Source organism: Enhydra lutris, unplaced genomic scaffold (assembly GCF_002288905.1).
Source record: "Enhydra lutris kenyoni isolate GAN:26980312 unplaced genomic scaffold, ASM228890v2 scaffoldscaffold69, whole genome shotgun sequence".
In the NCBI taxonomy this organism is placed as follows: Eukaryota; Metazoa; Chordata; class Mammalia; order Carnivora; family Mustelidae; genus Enhydra; species Enhydra lutris.
In genome coordinates this window covers 1306228-1325309 of record NW_019154153.1, presented here as the reverse complement: position 1 = coordinate 1325309, position 19082 = coordinate 1306228, and the positions used below count along the sequence as shown (strand labels likewise).

Here is a 19082-nt window from a genome sequence, read left to right as displayed (position 1 = left end):
CCCTTTCTTTCCCATCACCTGATTTAATTTATTAATGTAAGAAATGAGGAAGATGAGACCCTCAGTCATCATGTAATTTGTACAGGGTCTGGACCTATTTCATGGCAAGGCCAAGGAAAGGATCATCTTTAGCATTTCCTAGACTCACAGTAGTAGGGGGATTCCTAAGACTCTGAGCTGGATAAAGGCATATAAAGGCTCCTTCACCTGTCAGCCTGAGACTATATTTGGCCACGTGTTTGATGTATCAAACTGTAGAAAAGTAGTAAGAAATAACTTTCTAAGTTGTTGCGTTTTGGGGTTTGGGGGTTTTTTTGTTTGGTTGGTTTGGTTTGGTTTGGTTTTTTGTTTACTTGGCAAGAGAAAATGAAATGAAATGAAATGAAACATAGCATAGTTTCTCCCAAGAGAGTGTCCTGGGGCCATAACCACAACCAGAATGTCCAGTTCTGTTCTGCCATGGAGCTAAAGCCGTGCCCGCTGAAACATCCTACATCACTAATTCTTGTCAACTAGTTCTTCTGTATTTAAGCAAAATTATTCCAGAAGTTGCCTGATGTAGCCAGGAAAGTCCTGGAGCAAGGCCAGCCATTTGTGCCATTTACAAGCTTTCACTATGGAGGCAACTAAGTTCCACTCTTGGGGACTACCCTTTCACTTAACAGGGGGGATACATGTGTCATGTTATCTGACATAAAATATAAAGCAGATAATTGTAGGAGAGGTTACTAAAAGAGGCAAGAAGGTTTCAGAAGTCAACAAGGGATAATGCAGGACCCTCTGGATAGCACCTGTGGGCCGGCTGGAAGGACCTGAAGGGACGAAGTGAAGGAGCAGTTTCCAGAAATCGGAGAGGGTGGTCATGCGGAGAGGGCCAAGTGATCAGGCCTGTGATCTTCAGTAACAAGAGGCAGCCAATGTATACCGGCCCTGCAGGCAGTGCCAGGGAAGTAAATACCGCTGATTCACTTTCCTCGGGCCTCATAGACGTCCTGCCAGCACCTCCCATTGGTCAACACAGCACAAAGCCCTAGTGTAGAAGTTGTTGATGTAGTTTACAAATGTCAGTCTCCTGGAGTACAGGGCATAGCAGAAAGCGATGGAGGACGCCTCTGAAGGATGAAACTTCAGGTTGTCCAGCATGTAGGAGTGTCCTTAAAACTCCCTAAAGATAGAAAGTATTGTCGTTATAGTTCCAAATCTCATACCACTAGGATCTGAGAGGAAGTCCAGAGAATTCTAATATAAAGACTTTGGCCTTGAGAAAATGATAATTTCGTTACAGAGATAATCTAATACTCATACAGAAAACTATAAGAAAAACAGATTAAAATTAATTTAAAATTAATTAAAATTAGCAAATTCTTGTATCACTTACCACGTACAAAGTTTTTATAAATATTATTTCACTTAATCTTTACTAGAACCTCATGAACTAGATAGTATCATTAACCACTTTTTACATATAAGGATACCTGAGGAAGGTTAAATAACCCACCCGTTTCATGGCTAGGAGAGGTTGGAACTAAAACTTAAATCCACGTCCTAATTTTAAACCCTCACGGATCCCAATGTTCCAAGAGCTCAGAAGAGGGGACCCTATGGCAGTGGGTGGGCCTGAAATGCTCCACAGATGAGAACTGTGCCTCCAGGAATGGATGAAATTTGACTAGTGCAGGAGTCAGCACACTTTTTCTCTGAAGGGTCAGTTGGTTGTTATTTTCAGCTTTGCTGCTACACGGAGCCTCCGTTGCAACCACTCAATTCAGCTGCTGTGGTGTGAAAGTAGCCATGGACAAAACAGAAGCGAAGGGCTTGGTTGCATTCCAGCAAAATTTTTTTTACAAAACAAGTAGCAGTCTGGATTTGGCCCAAGGGCTATTGTTCCCTGACCCCTGGAATACGTGAAGGGGAGGTAGACAGGGTACAATACGTGACATCATAGCTACAAAAGCCCAGAGTTTCAAATAAAGATGACACATTCCAGGGACAAAGAGTAGGGCAGCCCAACTTGGGTGGAGAATTTCTGCAGGAAGTAACGGGAAATGAGGATGAATCAGTAGTGTCTTAGTCAGCCAGGGCTGCTTTAACAAAGCATCCCACATGGACAAGGTACCTTAAACAACAGAAGGTTATTGTCTCATGTTGGGAAGCCAGAAGTCCAAGAGCAAGGTGTCACCAGGCTTGGTTCCTTCTGAGAGTCATGAGGGAGGGACCAGCTCCGAGTTTCTCTCCGTGGCTGGTAGATGGTCGTCTTTTCTCTGTGTCTTTACATTGTCTTCTCTGTATGTGTGTCCATGTCTTCTTCTGATCAGCATACCAGCAAATTGCTTTAGTACCTGCCCTCATTATCTCATTTTCATTTAATTACTTCTTTAAAGACCCTTTCTCCAAATACAGCTATAGTCTGAGGTACAGGGGCCAGGACTTGACATGAATTTCTGAGGGGCACTCCCAGCCATCACACATAGCATGGAGCCAGATTACAGGGAGTTTTTGAGTCCAGATTAGAGTCAGGGGGGTAGGAAATTAGTAATCCTTTTGCATGTTAGTCATAACTTGATTAGTACTTTGAGAAAATGAATACTAATTATATAACTCATATACAAAAAAGATAATAAAATGGGCAGTTGCCAATTAAATGGCAAAATAAATTGTTCAGTTCATCCAAGAGCACGTGGAAGCCTGAACAAATGGCAGCCTGGCAATCTGCAGACCCAGGATTCAGCCCATTGGCTCCATATGGGTCTCCACAGCACTGGGGAAGTTCAGGTTGAATAACAATTCCCCTCAGTTCCTTGGGCTTCAACATTCCCACCACACCCAGGATGTCTGGCCCTGATGTGCCAACCATCTCCCAATGAAAGGAGATAAAAGATTGACGACAGGGACGCCTGGGTGGCTCAGTTGGTTAAGCGGCTGCCTTCGGCTCAGGTCATGATCCCAGTGTCCTGGGATCGAGTCCCACATCGGGCTCCTTGCTCAGAGGGAAGCCTGCTTCTCCCTCTGCCTCTGCTGCCACTCTGCCTGCCTGTGCTCGCTCGCTCTCGCTCTCTCTCTCTCTCTGGCAAATAAATAAATAAAATCTTAAAAAAAATTTTTTTTAATAAAATAAAATTAAAAAAAAAAGATTGACAACAGTTGATAACTTCTCTGACTTGGGTAATGAGGCTGATAGCTAACTTCCAGAATGACGACCGGGCATTTCTCTTAGCAGATCTCAAGAGAGGCCAGCCATTCCTGCTGAGAGTCTCCACAGAATATGGCAAAGGCCCATCCATGGGACAGTGTCAGAGCCATTTGGGTGACCAAAGATTTCAGAACTAGGTAGATTTCTCCATCTCTCCCAGGTCTGTTCCTCATTCCCTCACGTGGAGTTTGCTCTAGTGTCATTCGGTCAATTGTGATGGATGAATAAATAAATAAATAAAAATATCTGAGACAGACAGCCTCAAGAAACAAGGCCAGATGTTTTATGTGCGGATGCTTCTCCATGCATCTCCCCCCAGCCTAGGGAGAGGAAGGAAGTAGGGGAAGGAGGGAGAAGGAAAAAGAAAGTAAAGGAAGGGATACCTGAGAAGATTTTGCTTACTGTTTCCTTTATGGATTGGTTGCTAAGTAACCTTAGTGACTTTCTTTTTCTTTATCAAAACTAACATTGCTCTTACTCTCAAATCTTGGTCAGAGCCCCTTCTGAAGTCATTTTTATGCATGTGGGTGAGTATGGCCATCTTTGGGGATACATATTACATCACGGTAGCTAAATGAGATCTCCTATTTTTTTATGGCAAACGTAAAACGACAACCCAGAGCAGATTCACCACGTGTACGGAAGCTTTGTACGGAACTGACTGGAGACATTAGTTTTACAGAGAACTTCTCAGTTGACCACAGCTTTGGAAGGGCTGGCTAGCTGATCTGTGTAGCCATGTTTTCAAAGCACTATCTGGTGATTAATGGAGGATTCTTAAATTTTAGTAAATAAACCTTCAGAAGGTTTGCAAACCCACGTGTACCAGGCACTCCCAATCTTCACCATGGCTTAGACCTAGTGCTCCTCCCCCAGCATGATTCGTATGATTTCCAGCCATGTAGGAAATGGCTTATTAAAATCTCCCCAGTATCCACACAACTGTTCTCCAAGCAGGTCAGGGGAGACATTGGTTGTTGTGAAACAAGATCTGTGCATCTCCCTTGAGACGTAGAAATCATCTACCAGCCACCATTCAAGCAAGAGTTGTCACCAAGAGAAAATATTCTGGGGAGAGAAGACATTAATTCAAAATACAATCAGTTGTTGGTGAGATGGAGTCAACACAACTCATTGTAGCAGTTGTGATATGACTAAAAATGTATTTATGTTATCCACCACCTGCAATGGCAGCTGTTAATTACTCTTCCAGGAAAATCTCATTTTCTTTGGAAATCTCAGCAGAAGTCAAGGAACAGGACAGCCCAGAGACCCAGATTGGATGCATAGCACCAGCTAACAATGAAGTTGGAAAGTCAGAAAACTAGCTTCCCTTCTCACATTCTTTTTCAGTAATATCCTTCCTAAATCATTCAAGAATCACACTTCATTCCACAGAAGGCATATTGTTGTGACAGTGTGCAGATGAGCACACATCAAGTTTCACTTTATAAGCATCAAGAGGGGTGCCTTTAGAGGAGAAGTCCCCTTGGGCACCTGGGTTCTTTGCTCTCTTTCTGCCTTAATTTCCAGGCAGTTCATCTCTGAGTGGCCACAGGAAGAGGCAGAGTCTCCAGCTCATCCACCAAATAAGTATCCAGCATTTATCATTCTCAGTTTCCAACAGTTTGGGCACTCAGACTCCAAGAAGGAATGCAAGTCCATCTCCCTAGGGCAATTGATCCCTTAAAGAATCACCTATGATCCTGCCATCTAATCCCTTAGTAAAATAGGAACACAAAACTGCATTTTCACCGATCTATATTCCCTTAGGTATTTTGGGGATAAACTATCACAAATAGGCACTAATATATTAATGTACTGCTCCCTCCAGGTGAGAGATTTTCAATTCAGCAAGAAACCTTCAGATATATGACTTGACCCAAAAGAGCAGATCTAGCAAAAACTACTGCACACTCGTAAGGGAGATGATTTACATGCTCTTCAAATCACTTTCCACACCAGTAGCTTCCAACTTTGCCCACATAAAAGACCAGCCCTGGTCAAATTCAGTCATACACTGACTGACCATGTTTTTTATCAAGCTTTTTCTATTGTTTTCAAAGTTATCATGCAGTTATTTCTGAAATCAAACAATATGGGGCAATATTGATGCCAAGGCCAGAAGCTGAATAATGGCTTCTCTATAACAGGTCATGGTGTTCTGGGCTCTCCATCACTGGCCAGTGCTCTTGTTTCCCCAGACAACAGTGAGCAGACAGAAACTTGATAACTGGCAGCCTCATGTTGACCCCTGTACACCTCCAAACAAAAGACCACTCACTATAAGATACCTACTTCAGTAACGGTTATCATTGTATGTTGAGACATATCTTTTGCTAGAAGGCAAATTGGGACCAAGCCAATCATTTCAGCTCCTGACCCTCAGTGCTTTTCTCATATGGGATTTTTGAGAAGTGTCTGCTTATTCCAAGCTTTGTATTTTAAAGATGTGTGGTTGGGACATGGCCCTTTACCCAGGTTAAAAATAAGACTGATCCTTTTTTTCATGAACCGGTCTTCAGAATTCTCACTAGCAAGCAGCATTCAGGGATGCTCACTGAAGGTGATTCAAGTTCCAAAGGAAGTGGATAAAATAAAGAAGCACCTAAAAACTTGAACTGACCTTCCCTTCATGCCCTTTCCTGGGACTGATGGGGCCACCTACCCATTCACCACCAGGACACACTCTTGCTTTCCTGAGTGGTAGCAGATTTCCCACCTCATTAATAAGTTGTGACTAAGCCTCCTCACCATTTACCCCCAGCACCCTCCGTACAGGCCTGGCAGAGGGAAGTTCATGCTAGTTTTGTCAAACAGAGCGGGAAAATTCTCTTTCTCTGGTATGAGTTAAAGCATTTGACATCCAGAACTCAAAGTCTATTTGCAGAATACAGAGCTCCCCCTCTTCCGTTTGTGGTAATCAGTGTCTTTACAATCTCCCTAGCACCCTCTTCTTCAACTATAGCCCAGAGCCAAAAGAATCTTATAGAATTCTTCTCATTTTTACACCAAACTCCTCAAAAGACTACCCATAGACAAGAAACTGAGCAACTACTTTACCTATTTAAACTGATTAAAAGCAGAAACATAATAGGGTTTGGATATGATTAGACCTGAAGCCCTTGGTGGGTCATTACTGAATGGGACTGAATAGTTGAAGTGGACAAAGGGGCAAATAGATCCATGGACTGTTTTTCATTAGCTAGTGGCACGATCAGAGTGTAAGTGCTGAGGGAGGGGTAGATCCACTACCGATGAGGAAGAGGTCAAGTCACCTGGCCATTGGGTAGAAGTGAAGGGGTAGCACCAAAGCTAGTTTGATTTTAACACTTACCATACTGGAGGCTGTAGGAGCCTGTAGGCAGGGATGAGTGGTGGCCTCTCCCAGAAAGCTCTTCCCTCAAAGCCACTAACTAGATAGACCAATGTAGACTGATACTTCTGCTGGAGTAACTCCTTCTCTTCAAGGTCCATCATTTGTTTTGTGTCATTAATTCATGTGATTTAGGGTTTTGGTTCTACTTTGTTATGTTTTCTTATGTGTTTTGGTTTATTGCTTTTTATAATTTTCTTAGTTTATGTTCAAAGATAAAAATGGATGTTCTATGTGAAAGCTGAGTTCATTGTTTATTTCTTTTGCCCGTGGCTGACTGCATGCTCTCTATTGATGTCTTGTTCCTGGTTCTTGACACTGACCATCTTGTCTGTGAAAGGAGGCACTCCAGCGGGCTTGCTTGATCAGAAGAAAGGGAAGTTTGCTTGGTTTAGTCACTCCACAGAAACCCATGGTAATGTTCCCCTGCGCTCTATGTGTGTAAATGTGCATTGGTACATACCAGACTAGATGGGAGGGCATTTTTCTCAATGTCTTGTGATGCAATGTTCATGAATGTGTATTTTGTGTGTGTGTGTGTGTGTGTGTGTGTGTGTGTGTGTGTTCAAAGGGATGGTGATTTGTCCCACTCAAAGCCACTGCCCTATCGTCTCTTCATGTATATATATATATATGAAGCCAGAAGACATGACAATCAGCAGCAACTATTCCCTGATGGAACCCTTCCTTTGGTTAGTGCAGCCAAGATTAAGGTTACCATAAATGCCAACTTGGTACTGGTACAGGCAGTTCTTTGATTTAGGAGATGTTATGGTTCCTCCTAAAGCCCAAGCCTATCCACTCCTAATTTGGTTGTATTTCTAAGCCTAGCATCACCACCATCGTACCACTCCACTAACACATAAGGAGCTCTCTGGGAGCAAAGTGTCACAAAGTCAGAGTTCCTTAACTTTATTCTTTTTTAAGATTTCATTTGTTTATTTGTTTATTTGTTTACTGGGGGGTGGGGCAGAGCAGAGGTAGAGAGAGAATTCCAAGCAGACTCCACTGAGCACAGAGTCCAGTGCCGGACTTGATCTCACAACACTGAGATCATGATCTGAGCTAAAACCAAGAGTTGGATGCTTAAATGACAGAGCCACCCAGGTACTCCCAGGGTTCTTTAACTTTAAACAATGATGCCTAAAGAGTTAAAGGAAACTTAGGTCAGAGATGACGAGAGATAGATGGATTGAAAGAACTGAAGGCTCTCTTATATTATATATATATATATATATATATATATATATATATATATATATATATTATATGACTTCTTCCTTAGTATAGTTGGAGGAAGGGACCTGGCAAGCTCTGAAGGTACTGTCTTCCTAGCTCCCAGTGCTAAAACCAGCTCCCTCAGACCTCAGGCTACAAAGGGTGTGTAAATGCTGTAAAATTCAACACCACCATTTGGTTATTTACCATGTTCTTATGATGCTTCTAGAGCCTGATTTGGCTATAAGAACCTCATCTTGTTTTAAGGTATAGCATAGGGAGCTGGTCAACAAAGGGGCAAACAAGATAAGCATGGTACAGGGATTCATGACACTTGTATTCGCGACCAAGTCCTACCCCAAACATGCTGTGTGAACTTGAGCATATTCCCTTCCCTAAACCTCACTTTCCTGTCCTATAAATTGAAGGGAATAAGCTAGAGCTGGGTAATATCTAAAGGCTCATCCAGAGTCAGCCTTCTTTGAAATGGCATCTAGATTTCTTTTTACCCAACTGTATTATGAGTCCTAGGTGAGCCTGGTGGTGGGTATTAAGGAGGACACATATTGCATGGAGCACTGGGTGTGGTGCATAAACAATGAATCTTGGAACACTATAAAAATAAAATAAATTTTTTAAAAAATGAGTCCTAGGGTAGAGAGTTCTCTCATACATGACAATCAAACATATGTTAAGTCATGGGCTTTCTGTTTATATCTTGCATGTTCCTGAAATGAGTCTCATCTCACCCACCCATCTTGTCTTCATCCAAAAGAAATGAACCTTGGACAATCTCCATCCAAAAATATTATCCATATAACCAGTAGAATCTTTTCCTGGGCTGTGGTGGCCCCATGGGGACTTGTACAAGGTGCCACATCTCCCGATGCCACACTCTCACTAATTGCAGATTCTGTGGCTGATTCGAGTTAGTGATTTTCTCCACCACATGAGGAGTTCTGTTCTGCAGGGAGAACGAAACCAGGACCAATGCCGTAACGGCCACTCTGAAGAACAAGGGTTACCAAAAATAAAATTCATTGTTGCGCCATATTAAAAGGGTAAGAGAGGGTGAAGAGGAAGAATTCTCTTGAGCGAAACTTCTATTTGAAATAAAAAATAATGATAAAATAATGGCTTCTCTAAGCCACCACACTGGGTTCCAAGCTAAAAAATTCCCGCCACTCTGGAAATGCAGCCCACTGCTGCCTTGGGAAGGGAGTGGAGATTGACCGGACAGATTGACACCAGGGCACTAGATGGTTTATATCCCAAGTCAGCCTGCTGGGGTTGGAAGGTCAGTCAGGATTGCCGGAAGGGGAAATGACATCCCAGTCTACCTGCAATCTATCTTCAAGTCACATTTAAACTTAATTGGTGGTTTCCATGGTTATGCTCCCCATTCCTGGTGTCTGTAGTGCTAGTTTGAATCTTAATACCCGATTCTGGTAATTGTCATTTATTTTAAGCTCCCTATTTCAGGTATGGTCCTAGATGGAACCGACTCAGGACCCAGTATGCACTACAAGTAAGGGGGCGGTCTTCCACACCCTTCTAGTACTTCATGAGACAACAAAAACATCCTTCCTACAAACAAGCTGGACCCTAAGTTTGGGGATGAAACCCCTTAGAATTGGTGGGTGGGGGAAAAAGCAAAATAAAATATTTTGATGAAAGCTCCTCTTTTTATGGTTAGTAGTAGATGCAAATGGAAACTCTTGTGCAGTTTTTCTGATGTCACAGAGTTGAGGGCAGGAAAGGATTCAATGGTCAGTGTCTTCAGGAAGTAAGGCCAACCTTGTTAATCTCACCCTAGACAAGTTGTAGGTGTGACAGTCAAGGAAACCCCCAAACTTGGCCATGGCAGTGCCAGTGCCCCAACCTGCTCACAGCAGCACCTCTGCCTCCCCCGCTCCCCAACAACTAACAGATACTGCTCAGGCTCTCCTCCTCCCAGGTAGCCCACAATCTTGGGACTAGGTGTTTTGCAAACTAATGCTCTTCTCTCCCCTTTTCCTCCCCACCCTCAATGCCTTGTTCTGCATCCGTTTGATTCTTGTAGTGAGCATGCCCACAAGTGAGACCGAGTCTGTCAACACCGAAAACGTGGCTGGAGGTGACATCGAGGGAGAGAACTGCGGGGCCAGGCTGGCGTGAGTAGGCACGGCGAGCCCAGAGACTTGGGCTTCTCCAGGGATGTGGGCAGGGATGCTGTGTCCTGAAGTCACAATGGGCTGGCCCTTTGTGGGTGCAGCAGAGGTCAGAGAAACAGAAAGCTCAGGCAGTGACTTCTGTAGAGAAAAGAAGGCTCTGGGTTGAGTATGGCTCCTAAGCAAGGGCAGGAGTCTTAACATTAAGACCAGTCTCTAATTCTGCACTCCTGGGAGGGTCTGACTCAGGATTTGGAGCCCTTGTCCATTACATCAGAGAAATACAGGACAGGGGTAGGGGGACAGTGAGGGGAGGTTGGTGGTGGCTCTGAAGTCTGTTTCTTCCCAGCCTCCTAACCCCCATCACATGAGGCACCTAGGTGAGGGTTCCTGGGTCCTGCTAACCACCCTTTCCATTTTGGTAAATGTGACCTGGAAGAAGAGCGAACAGGTAAGAAAATACCCTGGGAGATAATCAACATGTTGGTCCTTCTCTGAAACTCTAGTTACCCACCTAGTGAAGGGAAACAGAGATGCCTGAAGTGCAAATTTGAGTTAATAAAAAATTCACCTGTGCTTAGCTTGGAACGTGGCCAGACACCTCCTCCAAAAGCAGATCCAGCCTAGATGCCCACAGCTTCCCTTTCCTTGGGTCAGATCCCAGGCCTCAGTCTTCAGGGAGCAGACTGGCGCAGGACTGGCCTGGTGCACAGAGGGACAATTCACACATGAACTATCACCATCACCCATCTTTGATCTTAAAAATGGAAACCAGTAGTCCCTGGGAAATGTTCCCCCACAAAAAAAAAAAAAAAGGGGGGGAGGAAAAATAGTTTTACTGCTAAAAATAAGCAAACTGCTGATTCTATTACCAGCATCTCAGCAGAATCCAAAGATTAAAGTCCTATTCTGTCAGGGATTCACATTGACCTTGGGCATGAGGCCTCCTGGAGCATTCAGGTTCTACTCTTGAAAGTGGGCTTGATGGGGTAAGAACTGTAAGCTCATCCCACTCACTGAAATGCATGGCATAGAGGAGGCTGTGAGTAGGACCAGTCCCAAACGAAATGAGTTTCTAAATCGCTCCATCAGTGGAACAGCATCTTATTTCACCCTTCATCCCTGAAATGACTCAATAGTCTGAGCAAACCCCCATCCCTTTAAAAAGATTCTCCACAGGTGAGTCTGAACACAAGCCATGCCAGCCTTGAGTATGGTCTCCAAGAAATGAGAAGGGAAAACAAGACTTAGGAACAGACTGCCTCTTGCAACTTCTATTTCCAGGGTACACAGGGCTTTCAGCATCACTCACTCTGACAGTGGCACCAGGGAGTCTGTACTGCAGATTTCTCAGCATCATTGGGAAGCAATTATTGTCAAAATGTTGTTAAAATATGGGGCTAATTACGTTTTTAAGCAGCAGTCCAAGCTTTTCCCTCTTCTCCTTTTGGAACCATACAAAGCAAGCACTCAACTTTTTGCAAATGGACCCCAGTGAACCTGTGGTCTTGAGACCATGGAGGGGTGTAGAGAAGATGGTGGAGGACCCTGCAACTCAAGATTTGGGGCATAGCCCAAGTTGCAAATCAGGAGGGACCAGGAAAGTTCCTAGCCTTAGGAAATCACTTGAGAGTAAATATCAGGAGAACATGGAGTTATGTTGGAAGGAGAACATGATTATCCTCTGGAAAGGGAAGCTGGCACCTCTAGTTTATCTCTCCTTTTCTTGAGACATATTCTGCAGGCTGGAAGAGCTCTGTAGAAATGGTCCCTGTTATCCTTATGAATATCCACATTTATGCTTCTACTCTGTGCATATAAAACACCTAGACCCAGTCCCAGGATTATAATATATGCTTAATAAATTATGGTCTTTCCCCATCTCTTTATCCAGCCTCATCCCATTCCCTGCCTCAGACAACCATGGGATAAGATTGCCAACATTCCTTGTGGGAGAAACTGTATGAGAAGAGGCTGGGGGCTGAGACTGAGTGTGATGGGGAGGAGACAGTGAGGGGCTGGCCTTTTTAAAGCTAAGAGGTAAAAGTCTTATGCAGTCAGATGAGGTCAGGATGAGAATTTATATGTAGTGAGAAGGGCTGATGAAGATGATCCCTGAGGGGGTGAGGGCAGAAGGAAAAAGGAACTGAAATATGATATTTTGTTGTGAAGAGGGAGTTGATGAAGAAGAAGGAGACATCAATGTTTGAAGACAAAAAATAATAAGGATGCTGAAGTAAAATTTGAAGCAAGGGTCCAACTGAGGGACCTGCAGATGCCATGCTGGTAACAGGACATGGTGGTCCAAAGCTTGGCTTTGAACAAGGATAGAGCCACACCCTTGAGGTCATTAGTATAAAAACTATTAATGAGGCTATAGGATGAGGATTGGCCAAGGGCTCAATCTTGGGAAGGACAGACAGAAGAATAAAAACAAGTAAAGAGATGTGTTAAGAGAACAGATAGCAGCACTTGCAGGAAGGCCACAGGAGAAAGAGTTTCAAGAGAGAACTATCTATTTGTACCTTCATTCAACAGTGTGTGCAGCTTGGTGCAAAGTGATGGTGAGGCATAGCAATAGAAAAATATTGATACATCTCATTGGAGTTTACAATCTGGTGTGGAAGTGGCATTAAACAAGTAAATAAGTCAAAGTATTAAGAAGGAAAAGTAGCTATAATGTAGGGTTAATAACAGGTTAGACTTGCAAGTTAGGAAACACTTTTTTGAAGATTTAAATTTAAGCTAAGAAATGATATTGAGGTGAAGAGTGAGGAAGAGTGTTCCAGTCAAAGGCAACAGTGTGTTTCAAGGCCCTTGGAGGGAAGACCAGAGAGGCCAGTGTGTCCAGGACAGGGCACTTGGGAGGAGAGGGAGAGAGGAGGTTAGAGGTGGAGTATGGCCTGGTAGGCGCCTAGTATCTTTTTCTTTATCACAAGACTGTGAGAAGCCACAAGAACATGGAGCTGGCTAGGGAGATTGACTGGGTTATTTTTGCATTCTCGAAGGATCACTTAGATGTCAGGGAAAGAATGGGTAGAAGAAAGATCAACAGAGAACACAGTGAAACACAGTTCAGCGCCTCAATAGCAGTTAGTGAGGTGTGAGATGATGCTGGCTCAGGCTAGAATCACATATGGAAATCAAGAAAGTGGTCATGGGTTCTGGAGCCATACTCTCTAGGACTTGTTTGCTGGAGCTGGAGTCTTAGTGAAGGAGAGGGGTGAGAAGGAGCCAGCAAAGGGCACTCCCTCCAGAAGTGAGGCCGTGGAAGGGAAAGGAGGAAATAAGATGGTAGAAAGGGAGTCAGCAACAGCCAAGTGAGGCTTTGTTTTTTCCTCATAGTGAACACTGGGGAAGTCTTCACAGCAAAGAAGTGACCAGTGAAAATGGAGGATCTAAAGATGCTGGGATGGAAATGAGTAATTATAGCAAGACATTGCCTAAGTAGAGTAGAATGTTGACTTCAGAGACACAGTTGGAGACACTAGATTTACACAGGAAAAAGGCATTCCTTACCTCTTGGACTAACTGGAAGATAGAAAAAGAGACCTGGCATCAGGACTCCTGGGGTCAAGTCCCAGTCAGCCACCAACTAGCCATGTGACCTCAACCAAAGCACTTCTGAGTCTTGGTCTGGCCCTCCAGGACGTGAGGGAGTTGGCTTGGTTGTTGGCTCAGGACACTCCTAACAGAGCGCAGGATTCCTGGGGGCCATTTTCAACACTTGTACATTCGGGCTTCCATGTAAGATTTCATATGAATAAAACATTCTACAACCCGATAAATTGCAAACCATAGATCCAGGTGACATCTAAAGATCCCTTCCAAGTTCTCAAACTCTATAGTTCTATAAAGAATATAGAATCAGAAATAGACTCTGATACAGAAAGTCAATGATAGGAGACATACCAAATTATCTGTCATCTCATCATAGAAAGTGAGGGTTAGGTGTCATAGGAACCTGAAGAACAGTACAGAAGATTCAAGCTAGTGAGTCAGCAAGAGGTCACTAAAAGATCGCTGAGCAGTGCTGAAGCCACAGTGGAGCCCAACATTGTAAATGTGAAGGCAACCTCTTGAAATGATTCGACAGATTTTTTTGGCAGCCTGCATAGTCCAGAAGCTCTAAAAACAGAAGTGTGAACCAGAGTAGCAGTGTAGCAAGGCAGACAAAGTACAAGTCCCAGGCCATGTGTTGAGGGCAACATCGATCTGACGCTAGTACCAAGCCAGGAACTGGAAGTTAAGACTGGCATTAGCCCAGGAGCCTTGGAAGGGAGTGAATGATGGGGGAAGACCCAGTGAGGGAAAAGACTAGGTTCGAAGCAAGAGCAGAAGGATGAATAGAGAAGGAGAATCTGGTCAGAATGTGGAGCAACTGAGTTCAGCACCCAGTTGTTGAAGCAGTGCTCTGTGATGAAGAGGTCCATTACCCCTCTAGGAATAACAGCTGTGGATGGTGTTGAGGTTATGGCATCAAGGAGGTTGAGTCAGATGTGTGTCAGCCTGGGGCCATCTGACTTACATTAAAGGCAAATTGGAACAGTTCAGGGAGATACTAGTTCATACCGCAGGTAGTAAACATTATGGTGCTCATTACTCTAAGAAGGGGAGAAGGGCTGAAATATAAATAGGCCCCCAAGAAGTAAGTAGTTAAGCAAAAGGAAAGGGGTTTGGGCTTGTCTCTAATTTTGAACCTTAGTATCAACAAAGAAAATCATGGTTCCCTGGAAGGTTTGTCTTAGAGGCTTGGGCAGAAAAAGTATCTTGGGTTGAAGCAACTTCATGTCCAACCCAGTAGAATTGCTCTGATGGTCTTGAGTGTGAGTTACTGTCCACCTCCTAGCTCTTCTTTGAGGAGTCATTTAAAAACACGAGGTAGGAATTGTACCTCACTAGGACAATAATGATAGAAAAAGCCGAGAAGACTTCTGAGCAAGTTGTGCATCCCCCACTGGGATTTGGAAAAGCTAGAGCCTCTATTTTGCTGAGGAATCTAAAGTGGTTTAAAAACCAGTAGGAGGAAGCATTTGCCACACACCAGCCAACCCAGGGTGTGGTATGGGGGCCATGACACCAGGCTGCCTTAGATTTCCCAGCTTCCTTACACAGTGAGACGGACCAGCTTTCCAAACCTTGAGCCAGTGGTAACTCCCCAAGAGGTGAGGCTGCTGAGCAATGGAGTCCTTCTGTATTCTTGAAGTGGGATCCTACTGTTGGGATTTTCCTTTGTCTCCAGACACTTGCCACTAGAGCAATACCCTCCCCCTTTCTTAAGAGGGGTGTTTAAGCAATGTCGTATTTGAAAGGGGATGAACGTTTCTGACCCAGTGAGCCTAAAATTATGCTCACAAACCCCTGAGATTAGCAACAACAATAAAAAAATCAGTCTTCAAGTATGGTGTCAAGGGTTATACATCAGAGCTTGTAACTAAGTGGAAAAGAAAGTTCTGCTCCATTTCCTCCTCTTCAAAATGTGCCAGAATGCCAAGGAAGGGCCCATAGCTCATGAACATGCTGGAACTAGGACTAGGATGTCATTTCAAAAAGTCACCTCAGCTCTGATCCCCCTCTATGCCCATGTCCTAGAGTCATTTTCCTGGGAGATATGATTTGGGGTTTTAAGAACCCACTTTTGCTATTGACTCCCTTGGACTGAGAGAGCCTTAAAGGAAAGAGCACATGGTCTGCACTGAAGGACACCCCCGAGAGGATCATTGAGACATTTCTGAGAGGGGTCAGGCCAGACTCTGTAGACAGAGTCATGAGACTAAAGGCCACAGTCATACACTTTGGCTTTTGCCTAATAGCAAAGAGATCAACTGCCCAAAATAAGTCTAGTAAAGACCCTGAAGGTCCCCAAACTCAGCCTGGGCCTGCTGGGGGAGAGAGAACCCCGATTCTCCATCACCCAATTAGCAGCTGGAAAACATTTGTTTCCCCCATTAAACTGTGGCTCTAAATAAAAATGCTGCCCTTGGCTCCTGGTCCCCCTCCCACACGCTTTGTTAACATGTGATTAAATACTCCAGCCCTAGCAGGCAGTCTTGGGGGTGGGAAAAGGTTATTAGCTAACGGTTCAGAGCAGTAAAGGCACTTGGCTAGGATTCTCAGTGCCCCAGAGATATAATTATTTCATGCACGATGGCTTTGCCACCTGTCACATCTTCTGGTTTAATTTTTTTTTAATAAAAAATAACAAGAGGGGTTGTTTTCTTGCTATGTGACAGAGCTTGCTTTGTGCTGAGCTGGGACAACACAGGCTTGCGGTGGCCGCCTCCCAAACTCCCTGCTTCTGTTTTCTGTCTGCATCTGTCTTCATCTTGCTACCGGTGTCTCCATTACTTTCTTCGTCTCTACCTTGCATTCTGCAGCCATCCGTCTGCGTGTCCATCTGAGCATGTCTGCTCCACCTGCAGTCTCCCCGGTTCGCTCCCTGAACACCAAAGCCTTTTCTGACACATTGCCTTCAATTGCTTTGTCTCAAGGGCTTTTGTTCCCCCACCTCCTTCCTTCCTCCCTCCCTCTCTCTCTCCCTTTCTCTCGCTTCCTCCTCCTTCCCTCTCCTCTCTTTCTCTCCTACCTCCCTTGCTTCTCCCATCCTTCCTTCTCCTAGTCTCCCCTGGACTCTCCAACATGAACTCAGTACCCTCAGGGCCTCCCTGAAGGGTTCACCTTTCAGTGGGCCTCCCTTACCGTGACCCCTTGAGTCACACCTGTCCTGTGCTTTTGCCCAAAAGTCCCCCACATCTGGAAGGCTGTACGTGACTGTCAGTATCCTGGGTTTCTGTTCCTTCAGGCCCAGTTGCAGCCCTCAGGCCAAGACTGGGGGCCTCTCAGTTCCTGGCAGGCTTCTTTTGCTTATCTTCCCTTCCTACCCCAGCATTGGCTGGACTCCTGGGACAGCAGCTGGGTCTGATGGCATATTCCTGCCTGTGGCTTCCAGCTGGTGAGACCTTCACATATGCAGAGAGGCCTTCCTCTCCTGCATGGCTCATTCCCAACACACAGTCTAACCTGACTTCACAGGACCTGCTGGGCAGATGCTATGTGCCACGTGGTGTCCACCCTCTCCAGGGACCATTGGTTCCGCTTAGAAAATACTAGATCTGTAGACACATCAGCTGAGCCAGCCCTCAGTGTCCACGTTCATACACATAAACATGCCAAGAGATGATGACAAGTAGGGTTCTCTCTCTCCAAAGTCATTCCACGTCACTCCACACATCCATCTGGCACCCTTTCTAGTCACCCAGGGCCATCAAACTTCTCTGGAACTGCTGAACATCTTTTAAGTGGAAGAGTATGAATATATGTCCCTTGGTAACATCTCCTTTTTCTCTTTCAGCCACCGGATTTCCAAATCAAAGTTCAGGTGAGTGAAATGCGTGCTCTTCTTTCCTACCGCACACCAGCTCTGTCCTCGGCTATACTTTTGGGTAGCCCAAGATAACAGCAAGGGGGGAGGTGGTTACTGTGAGGGTGTTATTCTAAGGAGTAAATGGCTGTCTTTTGGATGGCTACCAAGAAAAGACTTATAGATCAGATTCCGCATATAATTCAGGGGTTGATATTTGTTGAATTTTCTTGGCCAGTCTTTTTGGCAAGTACCATCCCTAGGAGGTTGTAAGACCTAATGTGTCTCCATTCCTTATAAGATGAAGTCCAGTTAAAATAAATATAATGTGGACACTTGCTACTATTCTTGCCTACTTCATGTTTATGGAACACAGTAAGAAATGAATGTTAAGGATTATGGAAAGAACATAGGATCACAACACTGCTGTTTCAGAACCTTTCACAGGACCCGTCTTCAGCCCCATGTCTACCTTTCCAGCCTCTCCTCTTGCACTCCTCTGCCTACACTCCTCGTTCCAACCACATGGAACTTCTTGCAGCCCCCAGAATGTTCCCTGTCCTCTCAGACATCAAGGCCTTTCCGTATACTCTTTCTTCACCCTGAAGACATCGTGTCCACATGTCTTCATCTGGGGAATCCAGGTTTTTGTTAAGAACCTCAGATGTTACTGCATCTACAGCTTATGCAAACCCTTCCAGGGAAGTTACTCAACTCCCTCCACTCCCATAGTGCTTTGCTCATACCTCTGTCACAGCACTTAGCATACAACACTACAATTATTGGCTCACAGGCCTTCAGTAGGCTCTGCATGCCTCAGACATATTCTTTCTAGAGAACCTAGCTAAGTGCCTGCCCAGGAGTAGGCTGTCATACATATATGTTGAATGGATGAATGAATGGATTTGTGGAGTGGAGATGTGAATTTTCCCCCACAAAGCTTGTACATGCCAAAAATATTGGTGTTTATGTTTTGTAATTGATCTAATCTTGCTTCCCTAGCCTCACCCACTGTGTAGCAGGAGCATAAATAACAGTAAAATTTAGTCCAGCTGGGTAAATGGAACCCAGTGCTATGCTTTAAATAGTCCCTGAAGGTAAAATGTTCAGTCTCTCATATTTCTACTTCCCCGGCTTTTCTTCAGAATGGAGTCTGGATGCATGGGGGCAGGGAACTTCAAGATCCTGGGAAGTAAATGGGGCTTGTTAAGGGCTGCTTCTGGAATCCTTCTGAGTCCTTTGCCTATCTATACTGTTTGATGGCTAGCCTGGGCTTCTCTCTGAAATTTCAGATCCTTACCGGGGTGCAGCAGCCCACCTACTTTGGACATCCACTGCTGGAGTCCATGCCCCCCATATTTACATTTGATCTTGAAATCTCGACCTCTGCTGTCTGACCCCCAAGCTCTGTCAGTCCCTTACTTCAGCACCTCCATACCTCATCTGAATGCGTGGACACTCCCAGGTCCTTCACACTCCATGAACAAGCTATGGGGAACACAGAGCACTATAGCAGGCTCACCTACCTATTTGCCTCTTGCTGCTGCACCAGCCTGAATAAAGCTCTGAGCCAAAGGCTGGCATTTTCCCAGGGGCCTGCAGACATCTTCCCCAATACTACACCAGTGGAGGCTACCCACTAGCCTCAGCACCCCTGGGACTCCCCATGACTATTTGGGTGTCTCTAGAGCAACCCTCTGCAACCTCTTGAGACTTGGCTCCCAGGGCTGAGAATTTAGTGAGGACTCTGGTGTCTGACTTTCACCTCTATTTCTGATACCTTCTTTC

At 44.7% G+C, this 19082-nt stretch overlaps 1 protein-coding gene across 17 annotated transcripts in view; it reads left to right on the top strand.

Annotated features, from left to right (window-relative positions):
• LOC111159674 (calcium voltage-gated channel subunit alpha1 C) overlaps window positions 1-19082 on the top strand; it is a 621933-nt gene that overhangs the window by 465498 nt on the left and 137353 nt on the right. For all 17 annotated transcript variants that reach the window (XM_022522246.1, XM_022522244.1, XM_022522241.1 and 14 more), the window contains exons 10-11: window positions 9847-9937; window positions 17286-17312. In XM_022522246.1, coding sequence (XP_022377954.1) covers window positions 9847-9937; window positions 17286-17312 — 118 coding nt within the window. The remainder of the gene's footprint in view (window positions 1-9846; window positions 9938-17285; window positions 17313-19082) is intronic.